Source organism: Lepidochelys kempii, chromosome 11 (assembly GCF_965140285.1).
Source record: "Lepidochelys kempii isolate rLepKem1 chromosome 11, rLepKem1.hap1, whole genome shotgun sequence".
Taxonomy (NCBI): Eukaryota; Metazoa; Chordata; order Testudines; family Cheloniidae; genus Lepidochelys; species Lepidochelys kempii.
Genome location: NC_136390.1, coordinates 13899661 through 13912824, shown reverse-complemented (window position 1 = coordinate 13912824; position 13164 = coordinate 13899661). Strand labels below are relative to the sequence as shown.

The window sequence follows — 13164 nt, the reverse complement described above, 5'->3', positions numbered from 1 at the left end:
TATGAGGAGAGGCTGAGGGAGCTGGGATTGTTTAGCCTGCAGAAGAGAAGAATGAGGGGGGATTTGATAGCTGCTTTCAACTACCTGAAAGGGGGTTCCAAAGAGGATGGCTCTAGACTGTTCTCAATGGTAGCAGATGACAGAACGAGGAGTAATGGTCTCAAGTTACAGTGGGGGAGGTTTAGATTGGATATTAGGAAAAACTTTTTCACTAAGAGGGTGGTGAAACACTGGAATGCGTTACCTAGGGAGGTGGTAGAATCTCCTTCCTTAGAGGTTTTTAAGGTCAGGCTTGACAAAGCCCTGGCTGGGATGATTTAACTGGGAATTGGTCCTGCTTTGAGCAGGGGGTTGGACTAGATGACCTTCTGGGGTCCCTTCCAACCCTGATATTCTATGATTCTATGATTCTACAGCCAGTTTGCATGTTCAGGGGATTCCATCCTCCCTGAGTCTATGGTGGGTTCCCACACAGACCCCGTTTGCACTGGCTGTGCATGTGGCATGTAGCATTCGCCACATTACTGCGGGTTTGTTTCTATCGTATGTAGACTGAGACAGGGAGATAAGATTTTGAAAATGCTGTTTCCAGTGAACTTGTCCTTTCTGCTTTTGCCTAAAGGGATGCCAGGCGGAGACATGGCAAAACCACTCCTAGGTCGCCGGAATATGGAGAGCAATCCAGATCTCACCCTGGCTGTTGGCCGAACCATAGGGATCCTGGGAAGTGGAGACTTTGCACGCTCGTTGGCTACACGTCTGGTGTACTCAGGTTTCCAGGTGGTGGTTGGAAGCCGCAATCCAAAGCGCTGTGCGGGCCTCTTTCCTTCAGCAGCTGAAGTAACTGCCCAGGTGGATGTTGCAAAGAAGACGGATGTTATTTTTGTGGCAGTTTTCAGGGAACATTACTCCACGCTCTGTGACCTGACAGATGTGCTGGCTGGCAAAATACTGGTGGATGTCAGCAACAACACTGAAATTAACCATCACAAAGAATCAAATGCCGAGTACTTGGCTTCTCTTTTCCCAGCCTGCACTGTCGTCAAAGGATTTAATGTGATATCTGCATGGACCTTACAGTCGGGTCCCAGAGACGGGAATAAGCAGGTATTGTTTTCTTTTATTAGGGGCCAAATCCTACAGTCCTTACTCCGGCAAAACTCACCTGGACTTCAGGATTTGGTATCTGACTGCATTAGTTAAGTGCTTTACTAACTGAGAGAAGTGAGATCTAGTGGATGGAACACAGGATGGGGTGGCGGGGAGACCAGAAATTGCTAAAATCTAATCCTACCACTAGCATGGAAACCTTCTGTGGCCTGGGACAAATTCATTTTATTTCTCCTCACAGAAGTAAGCTGTAAGGTACTGAGCCCCTGCTAAAAGCACCATGTGGCTGAGTAGCATTGCTATTTTAAAGTGAGATGTAAATTTTTTTTTCAATCTAGGCCAAAACGGTTCTGTCAGCCAATTTTAGTAAGTAGGAAGATGAGCAAAAGTACTCAAAGTTTCCTAACTTCCTTACCTCCTTTGTGCCTCCTCTATCAGAGGAGGATAAAAGTTCTTACTTGGCTCACAGCGATGGGGCAAGGTTTAATTGGATTTGTAAAGTGCTTTGTGATCTTAGGATAGAACGGTCCATATAAGTGCAACACATTATTTATGTATGTATTTACTTGGACTTAAACACACATCTAAATGAATGCCTCTCCTGGGCTTCCTGCACCCTTGGCATCCATTAAAAATACAATATGAAATGGCCACACTGCTGTTAGGAATCTAGGCTCTTGTTAATCCAGATTCCTTCCCAAGTGTCTGTTTCCTTTGCTTTGCATCTCTGTTTGCCAGTTAATGTATCTTTTGGTTCATTGCAGGTTTTGATTTGCTGTGATAATCAAGAATCCAAGCGTACAGTTGCTGAAATTGCTCAGGTCATGGGCTTCACCCCTGTGGACATGGGCTCCTTGTCTTCAGCCTGTGAGATCGAGAACATTCCCCTGCGCCTCCTCCCAGCTTGGAAAATCCCTGTTTTTTTGGCCCTGGGTCTCTTTCTCTGTTTCTACACCTACAACTTCATCAGACAAGTCTTACACCCTTACATCTGGGAACAGAAAAACAAGTTCTACAAGATCCCAGTGGAGGTGGTCAATAGCACGCTGCCCTGCGTAGCCTACGTCATGCTCTCTCTCGTTTATCTACCCGGGGTCCTGGCCGCCTCTTTCCAGCTGCACTATGGCACAAAGTACAGACGCTTTCCAGACTGGCTAGACCAGTGGCTACAGCACAGAAAGCAGATTGGCCTTCTGAGTTTCTTTTGCGCAGCCTTGCACGCTCTATACAGCCTATGCTTGCCCATGCGCCGATCTCATCGGTATCAGTTAATTAACACAGCCGTCAAGCAGGTAATACTTTCATCGCCCAATCAGTGCATGGCATAATCTTATACATCTGCCCAAACCCTGTGGAGCAGACCTAGTACTGGAGCCATATGTTTAGCTTTCGATGTTTCCCACAGAATGAGACCAGTCTTGTGAGTTATTAGCTGTGCATACTCCCCATTCCCAAAGGTGACACTGGGTCACTGTGGAATAACAGGTCGGGTTGGCTGGTGCTCTACTGCCCAGCTGATAGCTGTGCTTGGAACTCTGATCAGCCATGGTAAGTGCCATTTCCAGCAAGAGGTTCCCAGTCTCTTGTGTCAAGTTAGAGAGTTGAGCTTCTCATTGCTCCTGAGAGGAAAAAAGTCAGCAGAATCTGCCTCCTGTCTTAAGGGATTGCTGAGCGCTGTGTAAGGTTGGGGAAGTATTGGAGGCGGAGTGGGAGCAGAAATCCTAACCCAGTGGAGGGGGGTTCCCCCAGGTTTTGAATTGCGCTCTCTCTCCCGCTGTATGTTACTTGCAGGATTGCAGGCTTTTCATTCTGGACATGCTATTTGTGCCGTTCTGTGTAATTTTGAGTTCACAAAACATTTCTGGGGTTTTCCACTGTTTCTTTTTTAATAAGTTTTCAGGTAAAGTGTAGGGGGGTGGGAGATGGGGTTGGGGTGGGGAAAATCCTGCTAGTGTTACTCTGATTCTCCTTGGAGAAGCTATTGCACTAATTCCAGTGGCCAAAATCATGCTAGAGAAAACTAACTCTACCAACTGGAAATTGCTTTATTTGGGAGGTGTCTCTGGCTGTGCCGTGATCTTTGCTTTTTGGGAGGTGAGGTGCTCTCACTCTCACCTGTGCTTTTCATCTGTGCCAGTCACAAATAAATGCCAGACAGGATTTCTGTGTTCACTTCCCTTACACCTCTTATTTTCTAGCAATGTCCTTGCTAAGTGAATTAAGACCATTTAATGAGATAAATGGCTTGTTCTAAATGCTGACCTCTGCCATACAGCATAAATCTCATCTTGGCTTCAATTAGCCTGAACAGTTTTCCTCATAAGTGCACTTAAAATGAATACCATTAGGAGGCCACTTTGTATTCAAGTATTCAAAGATCTGTACTTTTGCTCTTGGCTTTAAACTGACTTTTCATGTTAATTGCAGTTCTAAATGCAACTTCAGGGCTTGATCCTGAAGGTGCTGAGTACCTGAAAGTCCTCTGGAGAGTAATGGGAGTTGTGGAGACTTGACACCTCTTAACATCAGGCTGTACAATGGGTTTAGTAGGTCCTGGAGGCTAACCTATCCCGTTCCTCCCAAATAAAGTTCCTCCAGAGGCATGTTGGTAGGGCAGAGTGGGGGGGTTCCCCTGCTTGTGCTGCACCTCTTATGTGGCTAAATGACCATGAAGTTAGATCTCCACTCCTACTGCTTCAAAAACACAAGGCTAAAGGAGATCCTCCCGCAGTAGGGAGGTCTATGCCACATGCTGTTAAGCAGTTCTGATTCCATCCACGAGAAGGCAGCGGTGCACTTACGCTAGCCAGCTCATTAAATGTAAGTATTAATCTAATTACATGAGAAGCAAACATTTATCCAAGAAGACTGCTTTCAATGAATCAGTCAGTCAAATAATGATCTCTGGCACTAACCACTTCCTATAGAAAAAGCTGCTTAATCTTCATTGTTGTACTAGGTCATGGAGAAGAAGACTGATGCCTGGATAGAGGAGGAGGTCTGGAGAATGGAGATTTACGTCTCTCTTGGAATAATGGCCCTGGGCCTGCTGTCATTACTTGCCATAACTTCACTTCCCTCCATCGCAAACTCTCTCAACTGGAGGGAATTCAGTTTCATTCAGGTAAAGTCAATATTTGCCTATTCCAGAGGTTAAAAGCAGGATTAGAGACAAATCCTCCAACAGAGCATGCAGCCTGCTTCCTTGCCTGCAGGAACTGAGCGTGAGGGGCTGGGAAATGGACTCTTCACTGCAGCCAGCAGTACCAGTGGGGAGCTGCTACAGCAGGCTGTGGAGAGAAGTACTGGGGCAGAGTCTGCTGCTCCACCCACAGTCCCATTCATGCACAGTCCCACCGCACTCTGGCCCAGCAAGTGCTAGAGAGCAGGGTTCTGTGGCCCATAGGGGATGACGTGGAGTCTTGCCTGCGTGGCCGCCCAGCCTGGAGAAACATTTCCACCCTGCTCTGTTTGGGGCTTTGCTCTCTCACAGAGAGGGCTGGAGGATCTAGCCTTTATTTTGAAAGGTGTCAGGTTTCTTCTTGTCCCTGTGCAATCCTGTAAGGTCTGTTAGTGAGCTGCATGCTGATTAATGGCAGACTCTGCTGCTCATTTAATGCCTTGTCTGAAACTTTCTCCCTTTGGTTTTTCCTTTGCCACGTTAGAGGCATTAACTCTGATTTCCTGGCAACGTTCCAGCAAAGGCTTTGCCGGCCTAAAATTCCTCCTGCCAGTTCGGTTGGATTCCTCTTCCCTTCCCCGCCTACACCCTGGCATGATGCTGACCTGCCTGGTTAAAAAGTTCTCATAGTAGTTAGAAATGCAAAATGCCTTTTAGGTCATTTTAGTCCCTCTCCCTGCCAGGGTAGAAACGTTCCCTCCAGTTAGCTTGTTCCCCCACAGAGATGGCTGAGTGTCAGTCATGCATAATGTGATGATCATGCGGTGTAGAGCTTGCAAAAAGCATTGGGGCACATCAGGATGAAAGGCGCAATAGAAATGCAAGCGATTATGATTGCTGCAAGCAGAGATCCGTGATTGTTAGGGCTTCTAAAAGACTGATCGTTAAGGCATTCAGCAGAGGTAGCGTGCTGGGGGCATAGGCTGGCTAGGTTGCAATGTCAACTAAAGCCTTAACTAAGGGACTTATGCCTAATATTATCCATCCTAATAACTATAGTGACAAATACATATAGGGCTTTATGAGAGTAATGGGGCTTAGATATAAGTCAGGATTCCCTAATGTTAAGTGCTCCCGCAAAACGCCTAATAAACAGCAAACACTTGAGTCCTGCCAGCATGGAGGAGTTAACTGCAATGTTAGCATCTTAAAAATAGAGGGAGGAGTCGAGATTTGAGTCCTGCGCCTGGAGAATTGTTGATGGTACATTAACCCAAACAAAAGGAAGTATTTCTTCACACAACGCACAGTCAATCTGTGGAACTCCTTGCCAGAGGATGTTGTGAAGGCCAAGACTATAACAGGTTTCAAAAAAGAATGAGATAAATTCATGGAGGATAAATTCAATGGCTATTAGCCAGGATGGGCAGGGATGGTGTCCCTAGCCTCTGTTTGCCAGAAGCTGGGAATGGGTGACAGGGGATGGATCACTTGGTGATTATCTGTTCTGTTCATTCCCTCTGGGGCACCTGGCATTGGCCACTGTTGAAAGACAGGATACTGGGCTAGATGGACCTTTGGTCTCACCCAGTATGGCCGTTGTGATGTTCTTATGTAATCTGTGTAATGGCACCTTGAGCCTATGGAGATGAACACACTGGAAACACATAAAGAAATAATGTAGCATTTCCATTACTAATGCTTGGCCCTCATATAGTGTCTTAACGAACACTGACTAATTGAGCCTCACAGCCGCGCTGTCGTGAGGCAGGCAAGCATTATCCTGATTGTACAAGTGGGTTAAGGCAGGCAGCAAGGCTGTGACTTACCCAGAGCTACCCCACGAGTCAGTGATACAGCCAGGCTTTGAGGGAGGAATTCCTATGCAGGGCTGTGTTCATTAGACCACCTGGCCTCTCATCAGAACTTGAGCAGAACAGGTCAATTCACTCCTTTGATCTGCGTTTCAGGGTTTGGGTTGTCACATAGGTGGATTATCAACGTACAGGAGTCCCTCCATTGCAAACCCTGGTAGCTCTGGGATTCCTTTTTAAAAAGCCAGAAGGGTCTGGCTTTGATGGCCTCAGGATAAAGCACTCAGCTATCCCAGTGATGGGCTCAGTGGAAGAACTTAAATAAAAGAATGAGCATAAAATAAATATCCTGACTACTAAGTAGACAGATTTCAAAAGGTCTGGGCAGCTCTGCTCTCATAAATGAGCCAGTGGCATTTTTTGTAGGTACAGAGCTTCAGGGTAGAATTTTCAAAAGCACTCAAGCCCCATTTTCAAACGGGACTTCGGAGTCTAAGGATAACATTTTCAAAGGTGCTTAGGAGCCATTGTCAGAAAAGACTCAGGAGCCTCAGTCCCATTGACTTTCAATGAGAGCGAGCCTCCGAAGTGCCTAAATTACTTCTGAAAATGGGACTTGGGCTCCCACTTTCACTTTGGAAAATATTGCCCTTGGTCAAACCTTCCTCCTTCCAGAGTCGTGAACCATGCTTCATGCAAGCTGCCTGCTCCCCTCCACCACAGTGGTGTGTCTTTGAGTATGTCTACACTTCAATAAAAGACCCACTGCACATCTGCGGCTGGCCTGGCTCAGCTCACTGGGACTCAGACTGCAAACGTATAAAATTACGGGGTCAACAACTTTCTACTCACACAAAACCGAACACCCTTGCTCCTCCCTCTGCCCTGCCCCTCCTCTGAAGCCCTGTCCATGTCCCACCCTTTCACAGAGGCCCTGCCCACTCCATCCCCCCTCCCTCGGTTGCTCACTCTCCCCACCCTCACTCGCTCGCTCATTTTCATCGGGCTAGCTCAGGGGGCTGGGGTGCAGGAGAGAGTGAGGGCTCTGGCTTGGGGTGTAGGCTCCAAGGTGAGGTTGGGGCTGAGGGATTTTGGGTGCAGGAGAGGGCTTCGGGTTGGGGCTGAGAGTTTCGGAGTGCGGGAAGGGGCTCTGGGCTGGGGAAAGGAGTTGGGATGTGGGCGGGGGGGGAGGGCTCTGGCTGGGGGTGCAGACTCTGGGGTAGGGCTGAGGATGAGGGGCATAGGAGAGTGCTCCAGGCTGGGACCAAGGGGTTTGGAGGGCGGGAGGGGGATCAGGGCTGGGGCAGGGCGTTGGGGTGGGGGGGGGGTGAGGGCTCCGGCTGGAGTGTGGGCTCTGGGGTGGGGCTTTGGATGAAGGGTTTGGGGTGCAGGAGGGTGCTCTGGGTTAGGATCGAGGGGTTTGGAGAGTAGGAGGGGGATCAGGGCTGGGGCAGGAGGTTGGGGCCCAGGATGGAGGCAGGAGTGCAGGCTCCAATGGCGCTTATCTCAAGCAGCTCCCGGAAGCAGCGGCTTGTCCCTCCTACACGAAGGTGTGGCCAGGCAGCTCTGCAAGCTCCGTCTGCAGGCACCACCCCTGCAGCTCCCATTGGCCATGGTTTCTGGCCAATGGGAGCTGCGGGGGCGGTGCTTGGGGCGGAGGTAGCAGAAGGAGCCCTCTGGCTGCTGCTACAAGTAAGAGCCGGAGATGGGGACATGCCGGCTACTTCCAGGGACCCACATGGCATGGACACTAGCAGGGAGCCTGCCAGCCCCTCTGCGTGGTGCCGCCAACCGGACAGTCAAAGGCCTGGTCAGCGCTGTCAGGATCCCTTTTCAACCAGGTGTGCCAGTCGAAAACCGGACACCTGGTCACCCTACTCAAAGGCCAGGCTCCAGCCTGAGCCACAGTGTCTATACTGCTATTTTTAGCCCTTCATCCTGAGCCCCTATCAGCTGACGCAGGCTCTGAGACTTGGTGCCTCATGTTTGTCATCACAGTGTAGACATACCATGCACACACAGTCCTGGAAGCCAGCACAGCTGTCTCTTACTAGTGCATTTAATAAGAGCATAGTACATGCCCTTTGGCAACCATTCTCAATTCATTCTAACAATGTGTTAGCGTTGGTATCAACCAGATAAATGACTCCCTATTCCAAAATAGCTCCTGGCTCCCCTGCACTGTGATTGGCTGGCTTAGTGCATGGAAATCCCAGCTCACTTATACCTATTTCTGTAAGTGCAGGATTACAATATGTCTTTGCAACACAAGCTACCCAGCTGATGGGAATGCAGAGAAGGCAAGAGAAGGTCCACTTCCTGTGGACATATCTTGTCGGAGAAGCAAGTTCAAACTTTTTTGAAATGCCAATTTCTAGATTTTCCAACGAGGAATTTTTGGATTATTAGTGTTTAAGCAATTTGGCAATGCATTTCCTGATAGGTGGAGAAACTAACACAGCAGATGCATTTATTATCCTTGCACACTAGAAGTGAAAGTACATGTGCAGATGTTTATTTTTTCCTGCTAAATGAATGCATGGTGGAATACAATATATTCTTGTTCACTGTCTCTAGATGTAGTCACTATACTGTGCACTGTACAGTGCAGAACACTTTATCCAAAGTGTTTAGGGGTTATAATAAACTTGAGATTTACATAGTTCTTCACATTCAAAATGCTGTACAAAATGTTTGAAAAGAGTGAAAGATTTGAAAAGGTGCAAGCTGAACATCTATTGGTATCAAAGCTTTGCTCCCATCTTGGCCTCAGCCAGCAGTGATGTGTTTAAAATGAAATTCCAACTTCAGAGCTCTTTATTTGCCTGCTTTGAGGCAAATCAAATTGGCCGAGGGTCTTCTGGGAATTCTGTCCATCAGCAATTTTTTAAAAAATAAATCCAGGCATTATTTTTATCCAGTTCTCATCTGGATCGTTTCAGGCCTTATTCAGTAATGTGAGCACTGTATATTTGTAGTGTTTGATCACTCCACTCTTATTAAAATATACTTTTGGTGCGTAACTGGACAAAAACTTGCTTGCGTGTGCAACCTTAAAGTAGCAACACCACGCTTGTGCGGCTGCACAAATCCCGAGGATTTACTATTCTTTTAAACGTTCAATTTTACAGTAGTCCCTGCATATCTCAATATTTAAAATTCATGGGAACTATACATGATATACACATTGCATTTTATTTTAACAATGGCACATGTGTGTAACTTGACTTAAATGGAGAAATTGTTCATCTTCCCTTATGGTTTGTTTTCCCCAGGGTGTTTCAGTTTTAAAACTGACTCAAATGGCACACGGCGCTTCCATTTTTGTCCTCTTGGAATGACTTCCAGATTGAAAAAGGGGTGTGTGTGGAAGGGGGCAGGGTGTCTTTGCCTATTAACTTCTAGCCCTGCAGACCCCCCCTGGAATCTGAACGTCAGTCTGACCTGGCTTCTTTCTGGCTCATGCATCACCAGAAATCAAGACTCAGGAGTTCTTTAACCATTCTGTTGATGATGAGAGAGCCAGAATGGAATCCAGCTCACTTCCCCATTGCTCTATTGACTCTGCAGTGCTAATAGGAGTAAAAGCAGTAGACTTATCAGGAAGCAAAAGATCACTCTGAACACTTCAGTGTACAGACAAGTCTAAACAAGCCACATGGGACAGATGTTAGCCATGGTCATTGATGCCTCGTTACTGGAATGCTCCCAGATACTATGGATACGAGGGTGGTATAAGAACCTCTCTACAATAGAAGACACGTGGGAAGCAGACTAATTGAGTAAGGAGGTACTATTTTTACATAGCATTTTTTAGAGTACTTCAACATATGCTGTTTTAATGGAATCCCACATGGGCAGTAAACCCATACGGTAACAGCATAAAAAATTGTATTGCTAATCAAATAGTTTCTTAGCTAGAAACTGAACTGAGGAAGACAGCAAGAATTACATGACTTCAAGATCCAATATCGTATCAGTGCTAGAAATGCTGGCAAATTAGTACACATGTTTTCAGGATGCTTGGCAGCTTCTTCATCCTATTAGGCCAGTAACCTGTGAGACTTTCAACCTTGTGCATTCATTTTACAGCCTCTAGGGATATGTCTGCACAGCAGAACAAAACAAAACATACATGGCAGCAAGTCTCAGAGCTGGGGTCAAATGACTCAGCCTCACAGGTCTTGCACTGTGGGGCTAAAAACAGTCATGTAGACATTAGGGCTCAGGCTAGAGCCTGGGGTTCCGAGACACTCTCCGTTTCAGAGCCCAGGCTCCAGCCTGATCCTAAATATCTACACTGCTCTTTTTAGCCCTGCAGCAAGAGCCCTGCAAGCCCAGGACAGTTGACTCTGGCGCTAAGACTCCCTGCGGCAGGTCTTTTGTTGCTGTGTAGTTGTACCCTAGAATGTATTGGGGGGGGGGGATAGCTCAGGGGTTTGAGCATTAGCCTGCTAAACCCAGGGTTGTGAGTTCAATCCTTGAGGGGGCCATTTAGGGATCTGGGGCAAAAATTGGCAATTGAAAGCAGGGGGTTGGACTAAGGTTCCCTTCCAACCCTCTCAGTGGAAGCATGTGGGACTCACCCCTGCATCACCTCCTGCTGGTGTCCTGGGAATTAGCTCTACTTCCAGCCTTGGAGCACCCGCTGCAGGCCAGTGGCCCGCTTAGGACAGGCCCCCATGTCCCTTGTATGCTGGTGTGCTGCCCCCGGCAGTAACCCCTCACTTGCAGGGTCTCCCCACCTCACCTCAGTCTTTGGCTACTGCCCAGTCACTATCTAGCCCCCATTCAATGGGGCTGACTGCAGTATATAAGCCACTCATCACAGGCAAGGGTGGTTTGGACCTGCTGCCTCTGCCTACCCGCAGGCTGCCCCCAGCAACCCCAGTACCTAACTGGCCTTCGACTAGGCCGCAGCCTGGGGGGGAGGTTTCCAGGCCAGAGCTCCCTTGGCCTTCCCCCAGCCCTGCTCCACTCTAGGCACTTAGTTAGGCTCCCCAACAGCCAGGCCCTTCTCTCTCTACATGCACAGAGAGTCTGTTTGGACTCCTGGCTCACAGCATCTTGTGGGGCCAGCTGGGCCTGATTGGGGCATAGCCCCAGCTGTTGCTGCCTTCCCCAATCAGCCCAGGCTTCTTGTCCCCAGCCACAGCCCTCTCAGGGCTGTTCTAAGCCCCTCAGGACAGGAGCAGGTGTCTACTACACTCAGCTTATGTGTGTGTTTTAGCCACTAGGCAGTGCTGATCCCACATATTGACACTTTAGTCAGTAGAGGGCAGTAGCACACAACATACAAACATTGTAGGAGGTAGAGGGCTCAATACATCTCCCATTACAGTCAGTCTCCCATTGATTGCTGTGGGAGTTGGATTGGGTGCCAACATCATATTATTATATAACTGCTCATTTGTATAACTAATGAATTAGCCCACTGTTGCACTCTAAGGAACTTCCATGATTCTGGACTGAGTTACAGCCTTATCTAGGGATTCCTTGCTTATTAGTGTTTTGTTTCAGGTCACAAGGTTAACATCATTTAAAGGTAGGCTTTTTTTTTTCATTTAATACTAACTGATCCACTGTGATGCTTTGTTTCCTTTTGTCCTAACTTTTGTTTCTGGTTCACTTCTACCAACAGTTGTTTAAAAAGAAACTGAAGGGGGAAAAAATAATTAAGTTCAGCCTCAAGTGCCATAACTTATGTGAAAACCCTTTTGGATTAACTCTCCAAAAGAACACTTTGCCTAATGCAGAACGTTATTGCTTCACTTTGTACATTTTTTTTCCTCCCCATTTTAAATCTTTTCTCTGAAAGATGAGTCACAAGCTGGTACTTCCTGCCACTTTTCACCCAGGGATTTTTGCTGCCGGTGAGAACTAACAGCAAATAAATGATGTATGAGCCATGATGAGTCGATTGCTGCTGTTAGGAGCACTGTATCTTTCAACTGCAATCAGGGCACATTCCGGCTAGTTATCATTCTTAATTTTCCAAATAAGATGAACCTCTCCTGATCTAGTTGTGGGAGGGGAGGCTTGTTATCTCTTAGTCTTAGGAATTTAATGAGACTTTGAGTAGGAAGAAAGGATGGGTTTGGTATGAAGGATACTCTAGGGGATAAGGTGCTGCTCTGGTATTCAGCAAACACATGTTTGAGTCCTAACTCTGACACTGACTTCCTGTAGAACCATGGATAAGTTCCCCATCTCTAACGTGGGGATAATATTTCCCTAAATCATAAGGGTGTTGTAAGGATGAAATCCAGTAATGACTCTTAGGTGCTCAGAATGATGCAGGTCATTTAAGTAGCTAGCTAAGTACCACTTATAAGGAAGTAGATTCCATAGAGCTTCTTTCTTCTCCACCTCCCAATCCTTTTAAATGCCCAATTAATTACACTGAGGGACAGATACAGTTGGTCTGTTTTGTCATTACTAACAAGGTTACTTTTGAGAAATCTGGTAAAACTGTAGACTAACAATCACAAACCAGGAGGAAACATTTTAGAAGCAGCAATTTCCCAGCTGATTTTTGTTTTCCAAATAAGATGATTTGATCTTTACTCCACCCCACCATTCGTGCGGCTCCCTCCCCACCCCAACCCCCACCCCCAATCACCTGACTTAGCTTCTGGAAGGCAATGTTTCTTGGCCATGACTAACAAGAAGCATTGATCAAGATTTTGGGGGACTACAGTTAAACGCCTAAGTCCATATTTAGGCTCCTAAATAAGTGGCCCTGTAGCAGCTGCTGGCTGTGCAGGCCTCTTTAAAATGAGCCATTTAATACATGCTTTCACCATAGCATACACTTGGGATTTGCCCCAGTTGCAGCTATCAGTGGGACCTGCACAAACCCAGAGTGGAGACAGAGAAACCACTCTAGGCTATCATTTACACCAGCTTGTTTCTGTTTCAATTGTTCACTCAACCTCTGTACGCCAGTTTCCCCATCACTAACTTGAGCATAGCACGTATTCAGAGGTGGTGAGAGTTCGTTAATGGTTATACTGCGCGTCGAAGATGCTTGTCTTGTCTAGAGCCCAGTCCTGCTCACAGCAATGCCAATGGCTAAACCCCCATTGACTTCAGTGGGAACGGATTTCGAATCCTTAG

General features: G+C 47.1%; 2 protein-coding genes across 7 annotated transcripts in view; one reads left to right on the top strand and one right to left on the bottom strand.

Annotated features, from left to right (window-relative positions):
* The window catches only part of STEAP3 (STEAP3 metalloreductase), a 67940-nt gene that overhangs the window by 19111 nt on the left and 35665 nt on the right, over nt 1-13164 (top strand). For all 6 annotated transcript variants that reach the window (XM_073305227.2, XM_073305223.2, XM_073305225.2 and 3 more), the window contains exons 2-4: nt 623-1107; nt 1875-2402; nt 4070-4234. In XM_073305227.2, coding sequence (XP_073161328.1) covers nt 625-1107; nt 1875-2402; nt 4070-4234 — 1176 coding nt within the window. In that variant the 5' untranslated portion in view covers nt 623-624. The remainder of the gene's footprint in view (nt 1-622; nt 1108-1874; nt 2403-4069; nt 4235-13164) is intronic.
* Nucleotides 1-13164, bottom strand: part of C11H2orf76 (chromosome 11 C2orf76 homolog) — a 222657-nt gene that overhangs the window by 173836 nt on the left and 35657 nt on the right. The window lies entirely within an intron of this gene.